Below are 19366 nucleotides of genomic sequence, written 5' to 3' on the forward strand. Positions count from 1 at the left end.
GAATCTATTTATTATAGGGCTCTCGGACACATATTAAATCATATTGTGGTGTTTTTTTTTTATATTTACTTAGACACATATGCCATGTTTGACAGTGAGAACTCAACAAATTTCATGTCTGATTGTTGTCACATCTTAATGAACCACAAGTGAGTAAACACTTGAGTGAGTGGAGATTATTTAAAGCAGTGGTTCCTAAACTTTTTGAGCCACAACCCTTAAGATAATTATGTTGGTGTTGGTGACCCCCACCCCCATGGGATGACTTAGTGATTAATTGTGTGATGTATAAAATGTGTGATCGTGCAGCATCCTCTAAATGTAAGGCTGGAAAACTCTCAGAATCTTCATAAATAAGGAGGATAAAGTTCTTGTTGTTCACCGCTGTGACCAGACACCTACATGCCCAAAGTCAGCTTTTCTCACGGCGATAATGTCACATTCAGAATTTTAATGTGGCATGTGTACTGACTTTGCTGTTAATGCACTAATGTGTTTAAAAAATTAAGCTGCTTATTTCAAAGAAAAGTCTTCTCTAATTACTGATGTTATTAGTTTTTTATGATCATTTATTTACCCTCAGGGTGAATTCAGAAATAAAGTCACTCACGTGCTGATAAACACATCAGAGAAAATGTGGGTTTCACTGTTTTTTCCAAGAACACTTTGACATGTGCTTGGTGGAAGCTGGGCATCGAACCACTGACCTTCTGACCAGCAGATGACTAAAATACTTGAATGAAACCATGTTTGTGTTCAGAATTAGGATGGATTAGTGTCCATTAGCTGGAAACTCTGACCTACACACACGTGAAATGAAGTTACACGATAACATGGAGCTACGCTGCTGACTGAAACCTGACGGGATCATTACAGGATGTTCTTTCACATTCTTTAAAAGTGAAAACAAAATACTCTTTAATATGTTATTAAAACATAATGCAATAAAACGAAGAAAACAATCTATTCAAGAAGCTGGAAGTAGACAGCTAGGTGTCTGTTCTCCCCCTACATTTATGGGATGTAAGTCTCCATCTGATCCCTGCACATGGAATTTCATGCACTGGAGTCTGTTGTGATGCTGAAAATGCAGAAGAAGAAAACACAGAAAGCCACCGAAACTGCCATAAAACAAGGTCAGGTGAAGTTACAGGACAGAAGAAAAGAGGCATGTTTTTATATTCTGGGATGTGAGTAAATAATAAATTATATATAAAAAAAAAACAACAAAAGATTAAAAAATTCTATATTCTGAGATGCTATTTTTTTTCTCTGATATTCACTTTTGAGACATTTAAACGAGGTGTGAAAAGTGTGAAACATGTACAATGTAATTCCCATTTTCTATTAAACAGTCCCATGTGTAAGAACTTCTCAGACTTTGGAGTAAAATTTGCAAAAACTAACCAAAACATTTTAATATAAGAACTTATTTACATGCTTGTCTGAAATGGGACTGAGGAGGCTAACTGGGACATTATCTGTGAGTCAGGGAGGAAAACCGTGTGGTTATAACTTAGGTTTCAATCTCTGATTAATAACATGACAGAGATGAATATGCTGCAGTTATAATATTCTTTATTCCCCTTTAACTGTGATGGGAAGCATGTCTGAAGTATATAAACATGCTGAAGGGCATTAAGATAATGTTTCTAATATTCATTTAAATCTGAAAATTTGATTTGAAAATTTGAAGTTTTCAGCGGTGACATGCTGATTCAGCATTTACTGAACCTGTTACTGCTCCAGACTCAATATGATAGTGGACAAATAAATATCTGACTAAATCATGAAAAGATGGGGAGACAAAAGTAAAGAAAACACTTTGTAGACGTTTGATTCCCAAACAAGTCAAGTCTGTGTTACAGGAATCCAGGTAGAAAGTTTTCTCTTCAACACACACAGTGTTGGAAATTTAAGAAAAAATATTTGTTTTAATATTTAATCCATCAGACTAATTTATCTCTAACACGTTAAAAATAAAAGAACATCAAATTAGAAGTAGGAAGGATGTAAAAATCTGTTTAGCTCAACGTGGAGTAACCCACCTTTTTCCTCCGAGAACTGGATGGCTAAGAAGGTTCCTACAAGGTCTCTGTGTTCAGTCAGGCCTTCATTCATACAAAACACTTTTACTATCATAAACGCCTATTTCCTGTAAACAAAGAGAGAAAAACCTACAGAGCATGAAGAGAAATAAACTGTATGGACACTTTGCTGGCTACTTATGCATGAAGGCTCTATTCCTGCAGGTGGTGTCCTCTCCCACCAACATCTTAAAGGAGTCAAGCATGACACAGATCTGCACTCGATGGGCAAGACTTATTTTTAAATATTGAGGGAATTTCATTCTATTAAATTTTCCCACTATTTAGTCATGTTTATACATTTCCCTTTATTCATATTTATTATACATGTGCCTTTTTATATACACAAAGAAACCCCAACAGAAACATTAAAGAGGAAACATCACAGAAGAATATAAATTTTGCCCATTTTATTTTGTTTTACTTTTGAAGACATTTACCTGACAAGCTTTAAAGTTTAACTATATCAAAATTAAAAGAAAACACAGACATTAAACAGCAGATACAGTAAAAAAGATTTTTTGCTAAGGATTTTGGGCTCTAGTGGCCTTTAATTAACAGTAGCTGGACTTAAAAGGGGGTCATAGAGAGCAGGGAATGACCTGCAGCAAAAGGCCCTATGTAGGGACTCAAACCTGAACCCACTGCACTGAAGAGCTGTAGCCACTGTACTTGGGGCGGCCGTTCAACCAGTTGAGCTAAACGCCGTCCGAACTTGTGATGTGATCACACACATTCACACACTGATGAGATATCAGAGGTAACACAAAGTTCAGTACCTTTCACATGTAGACTTGGAAAGCAGGGATCAACCTTTCAATTTACAGATGGCCACTATTCGGCCCCCAAGTCACATCTGACTTTATTCTTACTGGGATGCTTCATTAAACTGATTTCATGCACTCAAAAAACAAAAAATGTAAGACAAATAGTTTGATTGTGAGGTTTAAATATCAAGCCACATGGAAGATGTACTAGCTCAGTTTTCCCAGCATTTTTGATATTTTTCTACATAATTTCAGGCAGTGGTTTTATGATGTCTTTTTAAAGTTCTCCCTTACTTGAAGAATCATTTCATCTCTTCATTAAGCCCAATACACAACTTTAAATCAAACAAGCACACTTTTTATGATTTGGACACATTATTTTCTGATTATTCAGAATAACTGTTTTAATACAGAACTACACGCAGTTCATGACTAATGATGAGCAAACTCAGGTCAGTCCACACTACAAACCAGATCTATTCTGAGGTTCAGCTGTACTGGACCATGGGGTGATCCCTCCAGGGCGGCAGGTTGGAGAGTTTCTCCTCAGTGGCTTTTTCGATAGGCCATCCCCAGGCCTTGAAGAATTCACTCAAATTCATCTTCACAGTCTGGGAGAAAGTTTCAGCATACAGGTTCATCTTTCCTTTGTTGTCTTTGGGAAAGTTGCTCATGTCATGGTAGGCAGCAAACACCTTCTTAAAGGCATCCCAGCCAAACTTTCCTTGGAGCTGAGAGACAGAAGGAGACAGGTGAAGGAGATTAACATCCTAATTCTATAGCTGTAGTCTAAACATGTGTTAAAGGACAGCTGTGCTGGGACTTTTCTCATGTGTGAAATGATCAGTTACAAAGTTTATAAACAACAGTATGACTTTTTGTTTTCCCTCATACTTAATTCACTTCTGTTGTAGTTTTCATACCAAATATTAACATGTGTGGGTGATCTGAACATGGTGGACAGCAGTAAGTACAGGCATGAGTGCAACCATGAAGCACTGAGATGTGATCAAGAGGATTAACCCTTTAGTTTTGAAGGCACACTATTAAGAGAGTTTATGATTTATAATATATATATATATATATATATATATATATATATATATGAATAAATAAAACAGAAGCGTGGAGCTGTTACCCAAATGAAAAAAACTGGGACCTTTTCACGTTATAACGTGATAAATTTATTGTAAAAACGTAAAACGTATCACGTTGAACGTTTTTACAAGGCTGCATGATATAGTGAAAAAGATTTCATGCAATAGAAAACAAAGGTTGACGTAAAGTAAAGACAGAGCCTTTGTGTATTAACGCAGACTCCTGCACAACACAAGCTTATATTCTATGCAGAAGTTACTACTGTAATTTCTGTCACCTGTAAATACGTCTCCAGGCAAGTCCAAACATTCCACTTCTCGAGATTCCTGCCTTCCTTAACATACTCGTCTACCCAGTGCTTTCGTTTTTCCAAGGTCATCTCAGGATGTGCCTGCAACATGAACATTTAAATTATGTTTAAAATAATTTTTGATCATAATAAAGTATTAATAAACTCCTCTAATAAATTAATAATTGCTAACAATAACATTATCAAGGTGTCCAACTAATGGCATCATACAATTAGTAGAAAACAGATCTGTCTTAACCTTATAGTTTTCTTTATGATTAGTTGCTGCAGTCCCTGTCATAATTTTTTCTTCTTTTATTATTATTGTATCTAACCCAAATTAATAAGATTGTGTTTAATAGCTTAATAAAATTCTTAACTATTAAGAATAATTAGGAAGACTTAAGTATATTTGGATATTTTTCAGGGCTCTTATGAGCTTCCATTTTCATTTAGGTTTGCGTAAAATCTAAATTGCACTAAGGAAGACAGCAGAAAGAAGCAAAAGGGAAAGCAAAAAAAAGAAAGAGGAGACATAAACACCACAGACAGAAGCCATCAACCCTTCACCAAACTGTCACCAGACAACAAACTGCTAGATAAACACACCAAAAAATTTCCTCCAGCTTTTACAGAAAAACAGAGCTGCCAGTGATCAAGGGTTCTTAAATAACAACCAAATCAAAAAGACATATCCCAAAAGTATCACAACAACTGAAGTACCAGACACACACTCACAGAGTAAAAAAAAAAAAAAAATATATATATATATATGTATATATATATATATATATATATATATATATATATATATATATATATATATATATATCTTAGCGTATAAACCCGCTGGACAACTCACTGACTGTGTCAGCATGCAGAGTATGAAGAATGAGTGACCAGTGATGAGGACTGGTGAGTGAGATTGTGCAAATGCGACCAAATGCGAGGCTAGAGGCAGACCAGGGCCAGACTGGGCCACCAGCAGCCAACCTGGAGCACGAACCCAAGCCACCCCACCCCGAAGACAACCCCAGTCCCACCAGGAGGAGAGCCCCAGAGTCCTCCACGGTCTAGGGGCACAGGCCCCTGTGGGCCAAAATCAGCAACCGCCGGCCCTGTCAGGCATTGGCTATCCAGGGTGGCCAGAGCAAAGGATCCAGAGCCCCAAAAGCTCAGAGGCAGCCCCCCCCCCCCCCCCCCCCCCACCACCCTTGATGCGGAGGGCCGGCACCATGCCCCATTGTTCCGGCCGCACACCCCGGAAACCAGGACGCCATCGACACCCCTCCCCCACCCTCCACCTACCCCAACCTCCACCCCATATAACCCCTCACTCACATCCTCCCCTGCGCTGTACCCATAAGCACTCACTATCAATATTATTATGTCACACATAACCCTCCCAGCATGCCCCGTGGGGGACGTCCCGGGTAAGCCCCAAGTCCAGTCTCCTCCACCACCCCCAACCACCCCCTTATCCCATCCAGATGTAGCAGACCAGGCACCCCTCAGAGTCAGTAGACCATCAGTGCAGCCAATCCGGGTCCCGACTCCCTGGGCAACCACCTCCCCCTGCCTGCCCTTGGCCACACCCAGGGGGAACAGGGGTGTGAGAGGTCCCCATTACCCTCCCCCTCCCCGCTCCTGACTGTTTATGAAGTGTATGTTGTTTGCAATTGAAATTGAGGGGCAGTGACTGCATTGTGCTTGGAGTGAGGCCAACTTAGTAGCCCCACCTGCCATGCACTACATGGCACACCCCACAGATGTTGTTTGTGATTTGTTTCTTATGTTTTGTGTCTGAGTTAATTAAAACTGAGAGGCAAGTCGCCACAGGGTGCAGCTGAAGAGGCCATTTAAATGGCCCCCTCCGCTCCACCCCACATGATGTGCACGCCTCTCAAGTCCCTACGTGTGTGTGTGTGTGTGTGTGTGAGAGAGAGAGAGAGAGAGAGAGAGAGAGAGCAGGAAAGAAGAGGGGTCTGGGGATAGAAATCCAGAGGGAAGCAAACGTCCCTCTTGCAAGACCGGCCAGGCAGCACATCAAGGCAGGCCAAGATGCCCGGCACATATGGAGCCCACCTCGAAGGGAGAGGGGCCAGTCCCAGGCACCACAGCCCAGAACCCCCACCCCCTCCCTGGCCTCCACAGCCCACCACAGGACCCCTTGCAGAGCAGCCCAGTCCAGCGCCACAGGAAACCACAAAGAACCCGTAACCACTAGTCAATAGGGATAATTTTGCCATTAAAGTTTCTAACTTAAAAATAATGGCCACAATCATTGGCAAAACAAAAAGAAAAACAAATAAATAAGTAAATAAATAAATTACAATGGTTAGGCGGAAGTCTGCGCTCTCTGAGTGCTTCTAGTTTATCATTTGGACGACACCTCTACATGGGACCTGTGATTTAACAGCTCAAAAATTATTTTGTTAAACCAGCTCCCAAACTTTCCGTGTTTACAACCTATATGTATCTTTTCTGAACCGATAGATCCAAATTTCTCTTAACGCACTTGTGTGAACTCCATGTGTTCATGTTGCAGAAGCTCCTAAGCATGATATGGCTTTTATAGCAAAATCTAAAAAAAAAAAAAATCCAAAATCCACTTATATGATTTAATGTGCCCCCTCCTTGTCTTTTCTGTTTTTTGGTATATTTCTGTGGCAGTGATGCAGCTCCACTTACAGGCCAGGCAGATATGTTTATGTAGACATTCCTTAAAACGATTGTCTTTACAGAAAACTCTTTTTTAAACAAAATCAGTTTCATCTCCATATTGATGTATCACAAATGCATAAAACAGTGCATGTCTGACAAAGCCTTTAGAAACTTAGCTTCTCTGGTTTCTCATCAGGAGAGAAAGAAAAAATACCCACCTTTGCCCTGTTGAGTCCCAGCACCTCTTCATGCACATACACCGACCACAGGTTACATGTTGCCTCAGTTGTGTGTGGTTTGAACTCCCAGCAGATTCTCTGTTGGTTGTGTCCCAGTTCATGAGTTTCTCCCCAGAGACCTGTGGTCTTGGCATCTTGTGGTCTGAACAGCTCGGCTGCTATAGAGGACGGCATCATAACGGGATAGCCTGAATGCATCCAACCTGGTTAAAAAACACAAAAACAATCAGTGATTTTAATCTGTTCTCCTTTTTCTTTTTCCTCTGCAAGCAGAGAAACCATGGGCCATGGGCAAGCAGTGACACAGGGCTCTGCTTCCTGCTTGAGATTCATGCTAAGGGGGCTGGTGGGTTGCTGTCCCCTGGGGCCCACGCTCCATAGCCATGGGGCTCTGATATCGGCCTGCCTCTGCCTCCCTCTGGGTGGACGCGTGGTTGTTTCTGTGGTGGGCTGTCTGGGCTCCATGCTCTGTGGTGGCGGATGGTTGCCTGATGCTTGGGGGCCTCTCTGTCAGCCATGGAGGGGACGCGGTTGCATTCACAAGGTCACTTAATTCATTCTTCATATCTCGTATTGTCACAGACACACACATATGCACGCACACACAAATACATTTGTTGTGGTCATCGTTCATTGTTTTCACACTTTGTTTTCCTTTGTTTCACACTGTTTTTGTTTGGGTTTGATTGCATAGTTGTTGTTTAGAGGTTGTATAAAGGTTGTTTTCGATATTTTGTACCTTTGTCTCCCTTTTCTTCTCTTCACTCATTTTCTTTTCTGTTCCCTCTCTCCCTTCTTAACACATTTAGAGATCAAGAATAATACTTAATGTTGTTGTCATAATGTTGGATAGGACAAGGTTAAAAGAAAAAACTATCTCTAAACCTCCCTTTTTCAATTTCAATACACATGCAGCTTAAGATTCATAATTCTTACTCTTACCTGCAGAAATCTGCACATCAGCAACAATGCGTTCTTTGCGGTCAAATTTTTGTGGTAAAGCTGCCAGATCTGCAACACCCTTCATGATGTCATTCCAGAGTTTTTCCACCTCGTGAGGGCGCTCCAGATCACGGACGATATGTGAGGGAACTGTGAGGATGATGTTGTCAAACTCTAACTCTGCCCAAGGTGCAGGGGCCGCACGCAGCATGGACCAATCATCAGCCGTCGTCACACCTGAAGGAAAACAAGGGTGGATGTTATGATGAAAACACACCATTGAAACATTATTCATCAAAAAATGTAAAGCTGGCAGGAATTGGTTACAACATGAACTTCTAATGACATGTACATTATGTCTTCGTAGGCAAAGATTTGACCATACTATTATGTTTACATTGTAAATTCATTCTAGTGATGAGGATCGTTGTAGGTTAGTCAGTAATGTTTGTATGCATATGCAGCAATTATGGTGACCAACAGTGGCAGAGCAAGACTTTATCAGTGAGGCAAGAGACATATACTAAGAAAGGAAAAGACTGTGTTCTTCTGTCTAACACACACTCACATATATTGCTGTGATAACTGTGGTAACATTAGTGAGACATGAGAAATTAAACATCTTTATGTTAATAAATTGAATCATCAAGAGTTATTTTAAACAAGTTAAAAAAAAAGTCCATAGGAAGGGTAGTTAGTCATTTTGGTGTGCAGTATGAGGAGTTTGATGTGGTAGCAGGCAGATCCTTGAATCTGACCACAACAAATTCCTTGGAAACATAAGAGGTATCAAAGGAAGAGAGGAAAATAAACAGAGAAAGGAACAGAGCAAGAGAGAAGACAAGAGTCAATGTCGGACCGACTTTTACTGGCTGGAGAGATCTCACAGTACAGGTTGGATGCAAGAATATTAATCCTAAATATCATTCAAAACTAGCTGCCCTTCGTCTGCTTGCCACTGCAAAGAAAAGTGAGCTTTTTGGATGTGGTGTTGACAGAATTTTGCAAAGGCTGCATGAGGACTTAGTAATGCTATATGATGGAGTGACAATTCAAACTGGCAATTGGGAACGTGAAACATTTGGAGCAGTAGTTTCCATATGTGGAGATACTTTGGTTCAACATGAGCTTCGCAGGTTTAAAGAAGGTGTCTGTTTTGCATATTGTAAATGCAGGCAGTGTGAATGTTTATTGGCAGACATGCAAATTCACTTAGATTAGGATGACTTCGATGAGCGGATATTTGTACGACATGTTCGGCAGTGTTGCAAAATTGAGAAGGCCAACACTGAGTATCTCAGAAACAGCTTTAAAACTACAAATGGTATAAATAGAAGAAGCAAACTAATTGATTTCTTAGCATTTAACTTGATCCAACAAACACCCCAAGACATGATGAATGTAATTTTTGAAGGAATTGCTTCATTAGAAATAAAGTGTGTATTGAAACACTTAGTTCTTATGGGAGACCTAGACTTAGCTTCAATGCTGCATTAACTGGATTCCCCTACTCTCCAGTTGATATTAGAAGTAAACCAAGCCCTATTGCCTACAGCACATTAGCTGAAACAGTCCTCAGGGCAAATGATTGTTTCTGCCATTTCTGATTGATACAACTAAAGGTACCGAACACTATGCAGTCATTCTTGAGCTCGTAGAGATAGTTCAAATTTTACTTGCTCCTGTCACTGGTCTACAGACAATTAAGAAGTTAAAAAAAAACTCACTGAATAGGACTTCAAGCATATGAAAAAACCTTTTCCCAGATAACAACATCACACCAAAACATTATTTGATTCATGCACCATCCCAAATTAAACTACAAGTCCAATGGTCCATCATATATGCATGAGATTTGAATCAAAACACTGCTTTTATAAACAATGGGTTTCAAATATACATTTAAAAAATTTTTGCAAGTCTTTAATGAGGCATAGTCAAATTTATGAATGTTATCAAAATGTGGATAGTTTTAATCACCACATTTTTTCAAAGAATGTACATTAGGACCAACATTAGAAATATACATACAAATATGTCATACTTAAAAGAAAAAATGAGAAAAGTTAGACATATGTTCTTAAAAAAAGCCTGATAGTCTTGTACAAAACTTGCTTGTTAATATTTTTTTCTTTTTAGAAAAACAATAAGAAAAAATGTCCGGCGACAAGGTCAGTTTAATATCTTGAAAATTATTTTGTGCAGTTACATAATCACCAAGCATTTGATTCTCATTACCGTCTCTTATGAGCAGTCACGCACTCACCAGACTTGAAATAAGGGGCTGGTACAGCCACCTGCACAATAACCTCTTCCCCATCCACCTTTATGTCACGTGGAGCCACCAGATAGATGAGCCCGCCCCACAGGTTCCACACCTGCATCACCTCAGAGGTTACAGGATATCGCTCACAAACAGAAGGTGGTCTCTTCAAATGTTCATGTTTCAGCACATCAGACTGGCAACTGATCTGGATCTAAGAATGACAAAGAATATGAGTTATTCATTTGGACATGGAAAAAATTCCTTTCGTTCATCCAGTACAACTTTAACCACCATACACAAGTTAACACACGCGCACACACACGCACACACACACACACACAAAAGACCTTTCATCTTTATATCTGACTCTTTATCAGATACATTTTTTGCTTGTACTTTATATGGTTTCCTGGCTGGGAAAATATCATCGATATCCCGTGTTCAGATTGGTGTTCCACTCCGGGTGTGAATGCAGGTTTTTCATTATCACAGTTGGAAAGTAATATTTCATTTTTATATAAATGACCAATAGTGGTAATCCTTGTACTGTTCCACAGTTCAAAGCTCCTCATGGTGCCAGGGAGGAAGTCTAATTTGCCCCATACTGGTGCAAAGGAAAACAGTTATTCCTCCCTTCCCCTCCAATCTTTTAATATCCTGCCACGCTTTGATAATTGTGTTTATAATCATATCATCACCAATGGAAGGTTTTGTCTTTTTATGCTCAAGAGTAAACAACAGACCACGCAAAGACTGATTTACCTGTGAGGATTCTAGGTTAAGCCCCAGAGACTTACTGTCATTCTTGATCCATACTACCATAGCTGTGACGCTAACTGAGAAAGCCTTATATCAGGTAGACAGGCCAGGGTGAAAGTGTTCTTAAACTATGGATATTTGTATTATTGAAATAACTTTTCATTTGCTGCATAATTTCCCCAAATTTACTGCCATCTTTTCCCTCTTTGATTTTCAGATTATAGTCTGGGCTTGACGTAGATCCCTGAATTAGCAGAATATGTACAGGATCATATTAAACACAGTTATTACACTGCAATATATACTGTACCTGCCATCTATTGTTAACAAGCTTTGATGGCATTATCATGTATGTCTTCATGCCAGGGGGGAGGTACAGACCTGTACTGATCCACTCTTCATTTTCTGTTTCACAAGCAGAACCATAGATGTTGAATTCATTCATGTACATCCAGCAGAAGAGAGTATTATAAAATGTCATACTGTGAGATACCACAGATATAATTTATAGATTTAATTGAATTTTATTCATGTGTAAACATTTGCAGGGTCTGACCTGCTGTTTTGGCGTTAATCTTGATCCTTTGGTTGTAGCTGACAGGCAGTGATGGGTTATCCTTGATGAGGAAGGGCAGAAGGGCATCCTGGTTTGGGGAAACATTAAAGACTTTGGTTGCCACATCGAGGAGTAGACGGTCTTTTGGAGTCTTCACGGGGTTCTGCTCACTCACCTTGAAATATAGTATACATGAACACTTAGAGACCAGATCTCTGTCACTTAAAGTTGTCGGCTGCTTGACATCCAACAGTTTAGGACTGGTTATTACATGAAAGAAAATGCTAAAACTTTAGAGGGTAACTGGTAACTTTTGACAGCAAAGACAAGCATAGAACAGACCGAGGATAACAACTTACTTTCATACATTTGTTTTTATTGGCGCTAGGGCTGCACAACTTTGATGCTTTTTTTTTTTTTTTTTGATGCTTAATGATTTAGCGTCTCCCACCTCTCCTAGTCAGGACTCCTTTAATTGTTTTGTGCTCATCATTAAAGATGGAGGATTATTATTATTATTTTTATAATTAATAATTTTATCATTGTTATCATTATTATTATTGTTAGTGGTTTTAGTTTAAGTTAGATGTTTTGGACTAACTTCTTTTTAAAATAAATGTCATACCTCTTGCATTGTAGATTTATCATACAATAAAGTTAATTTGTTAAATCTCATGGTTGCCCACCTGTGGTATGCCACACTTCTTCAGCATGTCAGTGAGGAAGAGGAACACCTGTCTGTAGAAGAAGCTATTATAAGCTTTCATGCTCAAGAAGTTGCTGCACTCCCTTTGCAGCTTTGGAAGGAGGTCCTCCTCTTGTTTGGTGAGGTCTTTGCCGTCAGTAACGTGATCAGCGAAGCGATGGAGAAGACGACGAAAGTGGAATTGGCTGACCTGGCTCGGCTCAGAGCACTTGTAGGAAACTTCATTAAGTGTGTCTGTCAACAAGCTCAAGCCCATTTTGTTCAAGATCTTGTTTCCTGAAACACAGGACATACACAGATCTGACCTGCAACCCTTTCCAGTGCAACATCCTGTTGTATATTTGCTTTTTATTTGCATGCTTGTGTCTGATAATTGTTGTTGATAAACTCAGCACACAAAAACAAGCCTATACATTATTATATTACTGTGACAGTGCAGGTACCTTGTGTGTGATAGTGAAATAAAAACCTACCTGAAAAGTCTTGGAATGGGTTTTGCTCTGGGTTTGTTGATGCCCACCACCAAGCATGCCCACCAATGAGCAGGCCTCCCCCCTCTGCCACAAAGTTTTGGATTTCCTCAACATGTTCATCACTGTATGCTGTGCACACATATACACTCAGGTCTGGCCTGAACCTTGTCTTTTCACATTTTAACTCTAGATTGGGTAAAATTTTGAGTTTTGGCTCAAAACCGATGACTCCATTCCGGCCCTGGTCCAACCAATGAACTGCATTCCTCCAAAATGATGACATTGTCTGAAATTAATAACAGTTTGATCAGAAAAGGGCTTAGAAAACATTCATTACATTTAAAATTGTCAATAACAAATTATCTCAAGCTAAAGTCTAGAAAAAGGATATTTAAAGTAACTGTTGGTTCACAAAACATTTTCATGTTTAAAAAACATTATAATAAGTTTGAGCCTTAGATTAATAAACCTCTGTTTGCAGAAGACTTTCATGCGTCACCAAAACGACCCGGCCCAGACCATAATAGCTTCCTGCCAAGAGTGCACGTCCACCCTCAGTGATGCCGATGGGGAAAGCTAGAGGACCGTGGACCAGAGCCTCAGAGCACGCAAGATCTGGATGAAGTTCAAACCCTGAAATCCCTTTCAGCAAGAATTCCAGGTCATCCTCAAAGTTTTTCCCAACACTGTATTAAGGGAAGATGATGGAAACAGAAGCACAGAGAGAAAACTAAACTCAAAGTTAGTGCACATGCATTTTCACTATTGCATTTGATAAATAAGATTATTCACCAAACAGTTTTGTTTCTCAGCAACTTGGTAAAAGAAAGAAAAAAAATTGGGGCATGTCTAAGGTGTACGGTGGTACGTGGAGGGCTTTTCTTTTTAATGCTTTTTAAAATCTGTAAAACACTTTGTGCTACATTTTACTGTATGAAAAGTGCTTAATAAATAAAGTTTGACTGACTGATTGATTGATTGATTGATTGATGGATTGATGGATGGATTGATTGATTGATTGATTGATTGATTGATTGATTGATTGATTGACTGATTGATTGACTGATTGATTGATGGATTGATGGATTGATTGTCATTCAGTGCAACTCCAAATCCAAGACAATTACCAGTTCATAGAAAATATATTTAACTTAATGTCTCCGGTTGCTTGTGACCAGTTTCAGACTGGTTAATGAATAAAAAAGAATGCTAAAACTTTATTGGTAACTTATGACAGCAAAGACAAGCACAGAACAGATGGAGGATAACTACATCTGTATAAGGATGAGCCATGCAACCTATATTTTTCACTAAAATGTTTCTACAAAAATTCTGATTTCACTTCACTGAAGCAAATATTGAAGCTCAAGATCAACGACAAACCACTTGATTCCAATGACTGCATGTAATTTTTATTCTTTACTTTTCCATAACTTTAGGTACCATTGACTTTGAGGGATTCAAATGGAGCCAATAACCTTTCACACAATAATAGCATGATGGGTTTAAGCAAAAGGAGGATGTGGATCGTCTTTATGGCTTCCAGGGAGTCTACCAAATTAACTACCATAGGTAGAAATTTATAAAAATATTTTTTTTTAAAGTTGCTCCAAAACAAGTATAAAATCATAAACACTTTCTGGTTATTTTGTCATGTATGTGCTGAAGATGTCCTGAACCTTACAAATTCTCATTTGTCCATTTATCCCTAATATTTTCTTCTCCCTTCTCCACATTGATAGACTCTACTTTACCACCACCATAAAAATTTTTATTGCTGAGGACAAATCGCTGCAGTAAAGACAAGGGATGCATTTGCTTGTTTCTCTTATGCTGAAGCATTTAGTGTATTGGTAAGATTTGCCCATAAGGTGAAGCATGACATGATAAAAAAAGATGTGAAAAAAAAGAATAAAATTTGTAATAAAAAAGGAAGCACTTACTCTATAAACCTCCAAGAGGATGGGATTTCAGGGTAAATGGGCAGGTTTTCTGTATTTCCATATTCTGAAGTAAAGTAGATTCCTGCCACCCCTGACACTTTATTCCCTGGAAACTGAAGGATTGTGTTTTTATCAGGGTTGTTTGCAGCCCAGTACCATGCCTGTCCCCCCATCAGGACTCCTCCTCCTGACTTCAGAAAGGCCACCAGCTCTCTTGGATTTGCACCAACACTGTAGGCATCTGTTACAAAAGCACCAACACCCAGACTTTCACTAAAAGCCTCCATAATGCTGACTTGGAAGACCGATCTGTTGAGTTTATCAGCAACTGCCTGCAGGCTTTTCTGTATCCCCACTGAGGGGTTTCCAGATTCTCCTCCTCTCAGCCAGTTTAAAGCCTTTTCTACCAGAGCAGGAAAGGTAAACAGGTAGCTCTCATGACTCAAAACCACAATTCTTCCACGGCCATATGAAGAAGCAGCCATCAGAACTTGGCCATAGCTGTTCATTAATAAAGGAAAGGCATTTTCTCCAGTCAGCAGGAGGTTACAGGGCACAGCGGAACCTCTCAGGTCCAGCTCTTTCACACCTGTCATCACAGATCTGTAGGCCTCTTCATGATAACACTGGGTTGGCTTGTTAGACATGATGAGAGGAATAGATGATCTGAAAGTTGGTCAAAGAGGGTGACTGGTGCAGGGAAGGTGTGCTGAATGAAGATGAATTTCAGCACTTAGGCTTCCTGTCTGTAATAGAATAACATTTTTATAGATCTATCACATTAAAGTTATGGCAACATTTAAAGTAAATTTTATTAGATAAAAGTTGAAAAGTTACTTTTACCTGAGAGTAAATTCAGTCTTCAGCTGAGTTCTATCTGACTGCAGAAGAGGATCGAAGCTAAAGAGGAAATGGGGAGGCACTATTTAAAAGAAATATAAGAAAAGATAAGACAGAGTGTATGAGGAGGGATTACAGGCATCAGCCAATGAACAACTGAGAAAGATTTGACAAGATGATACATGATAAACTGCACGTCCTTAGATAAGTTTTTGTCATTTACACACCTGGAGGCACTTGCTTACATCACAGTCGAGGCATAGCCACCATACAAGGCCCTAACTGGTGTGCTCACATGTTCATTGGAGGACAGCTTTAGTGTCAGGTTTGTCAGCATCCTGCCTGACTTCCACCCCTTACCTAATCTGGAGGAGAGGCGGCGCTCTCAATCTGGGCTACTCAGCTGCAGCACATTCCGGCTCATTAGAAGACAAGCATAAAGACTCCTGGACTACGTCTAGTCTTCGCTGGATCGTACTACTCTTGTGCTCTTCATCCTGAATCTTCTACCGGACTGGTGCTACCTGCCTGCCTGCTCCTCACCCTGCCTGCCTGCCTGCCTGCCAGCCTGTTCTCCGCCCTGCCTGCCAGCTTCACATCTTACAGGATCTCCCTGCGTGCACATTCTGATATTGTAAATAAACACTCCTCACTAACCCACCGTGTGTTCCCCTCCTTGGGTCCTTCCACCGATCGTGACAGAACGATCCAGCCACAACATGGACCCAGTAGGAGCGACCTCCGCCGGCTCTGGCAAACCTGACGCCTCTGATGACCTATTCTTCGCCGTATCATCTCAAGGAAACCTGCTCGGCCAACATTCCCAGGCACTCCGGTCACTCAGCAATAGCCACCAGGCATTACAAGGTCAGCTAAATGATATCACCTCCAGACTGACAGACGTTTTAACCCAGCTCTCCCAGTTTTCCGCCCCTGCAGCTCCACCGCCTGGTCCCGTGCATCCACCACCGACAGCTAGCCGGGAGGTTCATATTCCAGATCCTAAACCTTTCGCAGCAGAACTGGGCAAGTGCAGGGGGTTCCTTCTTCAATGCTCCTTGGTTTTCGAGCAGAAGCCATCCACCTACGCGGATGACAGGTCAAGAGTATCTTTCATTATAGGTTTGCTAACAGCAAGAGCGCTAACCTGGGCAGAAGCCTTTCTGGTAACCATGCCCCTTCAAACACTCACTTACAACAACTTTGCCCGTGAGTTAATGAAAGTATTCGATGATCCTGTGCGTGGTCGGGAGGCATCCAAACGCCTCATGACACTGAAGCAGGGCACTTTGAGTGTGGCGGAATTCTCCGTTGAATTTCGAACTCTGGCAGCTGATTCAGGCTGGAATTCAGCCGCATTAAAAGACCACTTTGTTCATTGCTTGACAGATGTGTTAAAGGACGAACTGGCAGCCCGTGACCTTCCCGAAGACCTGGATGGACTGATCGAGACGACCATCCGTTTGGACAACCGCCTACGAGAGAGACGCCGGGATAGAGAGGGGTCCCGGTCAGCCCTCGGTTCGAGAGGCGGTACAACATCTGCACCCCGGTTGCTCCAGGAATCCACGACTTCGTTTCCCTCGACCGAGGAGCCTATGCAGGTGGGACGGGCTCACTTAACGCCAGCTGAACGACTGAGACGGCTACAGGCCGGGGTTTGCTTGTACTGTGGAGAAGCCGGGCACTTCCGTGTATCCTGTCCTGTGCGCCCAAACGAGAAAATCCGTCAGTAAGGGTTGGTGTCCTGACGGATCACACAAGCCACCCAACCAGGTTACCAACTAAAACTCAGATACTGGCAACCATAATATGTGCCAATCAATCTCTAACTGTTCCTGCCTTATTAGATTCCGGGGCCGAGGACAGTTTTCTGGATATCGACCTGGCAAAGGAGGCCCACATCCCACTAATCCTGCTGCCACATCCCATAACAGCTAACGCCCTCGATGGTCAGATACTAGCTCAAGTCACACACTCCACCGTTCCGGTCCAAGTGACACTATCAGGAAACCATACGGAACTTATTGAGTTTAAGCTCATATCTGCTCCCGATTCCCCCCTGGTTCTGGGGCACCCCTGGTTGGCACGCCATAACCCCCACATCGACTGGGAAACGGGAACAATATCCGGTTGGAGTGACGGGTGTCATCAGTCCTGTCTGCGTTCAGCGTTGCCCACCGCCAGCGGGCCCGAATCTCAGGAAGAGGCTCCGGATCTATCCTCCGTGCCTGAGGATTATCACGACCTGGCTGGAGTCTTCAGTAAACTCAAGGCTACTTCTCTTCCCCCTCATCGGCCATATGACATAGCCATCGACCTAGTACCAGGATCCACCTTGCCCAATAGCCGCTTATATAACATCTCCAGACCCGAGAGAGAGGCCCTGAATACATACATTCGGGAATCGTTGCGGGCAGGCATCATTAGATCATCTTCCTCCCCACTGGCTGCAGGGTTTTTCTTCGTGGTTAAGAAGGATAAATCACTGCGCCCCTGCGTGGACTATCGGGGTCTCAACGACATCACCATCCGTAACAAGTACCCCCTGCCTCGCATCGACTCAGCCTTCGATGCCCTGGTGGGGTCCACCGTGTTCACAAAGCTGGATCTCCGCAACGCCTACTACCTGGTCCGTGTTAAGGAGGGAGACGAGTGGAAAACAGCGTTCAAGACTCCTTTAGGACATTACGAATATCTGGTGATGCCTTTTGGCTTAACCAATGCCCCCGCTGTTTTCCAGGCTCTGGTTAATGACGTTCTCCGTGATTTCGTTAACCAGTTTGTTTTTGTTTATCTTGATGATATTCTGATCTATTCCCAGGATCTGGAGAAGCATAAGGTTCACGTCAGACGGGTGCTGCGGAGGCTGCTGGAGAACCGGCTTTATGTGAAAGCAGAAAAGTGTCAATTCCATTCAGACACCGTTGGTTTTCTTGGATACGTTTTCACGAGCGGACGGATGGGGACCGATCCTGAGAAGGTTAAGGCGGTGCAGGAGTGGCCAAAACCGGACACCGTAAAGAAGTTGCAACGTTTTCTGGGATTTGCCAACTTTTATCGGCGCTTCATACGGAACTTCAGTCAGGTAGCAGCTCCTCTCACACAATTAACATCCCCTAAACGTCCTTTCCTTTGGTCTGAGCAGGCGGAGGCGGCGTTCCTGGAGCTCAAAACTCGGTTCACGTCCGCTCCGGTGCTCACTCATCCGGACCCGTTACGTCAGTTTGTGGTGGAGGTGGATGCCTCCGACACAGGAGTGGGAGCTGTTCTGTCCCAGCGAGCCGAACAGTCGGGCATCCTCCATCCCTGCGCGTTCTTCTCCCGGCGCCTCTCCCCGGCGGAGAAGAACTATGATGTCGGAGAGAGAGAATTATTGGCAGTCAAGCTGGCCTTGGAGGAATGGCGTCACTGGCTGGAGGGGGCGGCGCAACCATTCATCGTTTGGACCGATCACAAAAACCTTGAGTACATACGGACAGCTAAACGCCTGAACTCCAGGCAAGCCAGGTGGGCGTTATTCTTCGGTCGATTTAACTTCTCTCTCACCTACAGACCAGGATCCAAGAACATTAAGCCAGACGCCCTGTCCCGACAGTTCGGTTCCGAGGATCCCTCCTCCGACCCGGGACCTATTCTTCCCGCTTCCTGCATCATTGCTGCCATAACCTGGGAGGTGGAGCAGAACGTCCGCGATGCGCAACGCGCTCAGCCTGATCCAGGTACCGGTCCTCCCA

General features: G+C 42.0%; 1 protein-coding gene across 1 annotated transcript; it reads right to left on the minus strand.

Moving 5' to 3' along the window:
* Nucleotides 1–2479: 2479 nt before the first annotated feature.
* On the minus strand, nt 2480–15454 carry LOC121646680 (TRPM8 channel-associated factor homolog). The gene is made up of 11 exons (XM_041995819.1): nt 14790–15454; nt 13316–13532; nt 12847–13132; nt 12354–12649; nt 11668–11842; nt 11422–11516; nt 10353–10563; nt 8087–8323; nt 7124–7347; nt 4230–4343; nt 2480–3585 (listed from the first exon to the last, which is right to left on the minus strand). The coding sequence occupies exons 1-11, from the start codon at nt 15434–15436 to the stop codon at nt 3343–3345; spliced, it is 2745 nt and encodes a 914-aa protein (XP_041851753.1). The 5' UTR covers nt 15437–15454; the 3' UTR covers nt 2480–3342.
* Between the last annotated feature and the right edge of the window lie 3912 nt (nt 15455–19366).

This window comes from Melanotaenia boesemani, chromosome 9, assembly GCF_017639745.1.
Source record: "Melanotaenia boesemani isolate fMelBoe1 chromosome 9, fMelBoe1.pri, whole genome shotgun sequence".
Classification (NCBI taxonomy): Eukaryota; Metazoa; Chordata; class Actinopteri; order Atheriniformes; family Melanotaeniidae; genus Melanotaenia; species Melanotaenia boesemani.

What these genes read in the sequence shown, in the direction of transcription:
- LOC121646680 (XM_041995819.1), bottom strand. Translation starts at nt 15,436, where the DNA reads ATGTCTAACAAGCCAACCCAGTGTTATCATGAAGAGGCCTACAGATCT. An exon ending in TTGTTAACAATAGATGGCAG is followed by an intron (nt 10,564 to 11,421) that starts GTACAGTATATA and finishes TGTCATTCTTAG; the next exon opens with ATCCAGATCAGTTGCCAGTC. An exon ending in TGATGTGCAGATTTCTGCAG is followed by an intron (nt 7,348 to 8,086) that starts GTAAGAGTAAGA and finishes TTTTTTAACCAG; the next exon opens with GTTGGATGCATTCAGGCTAT.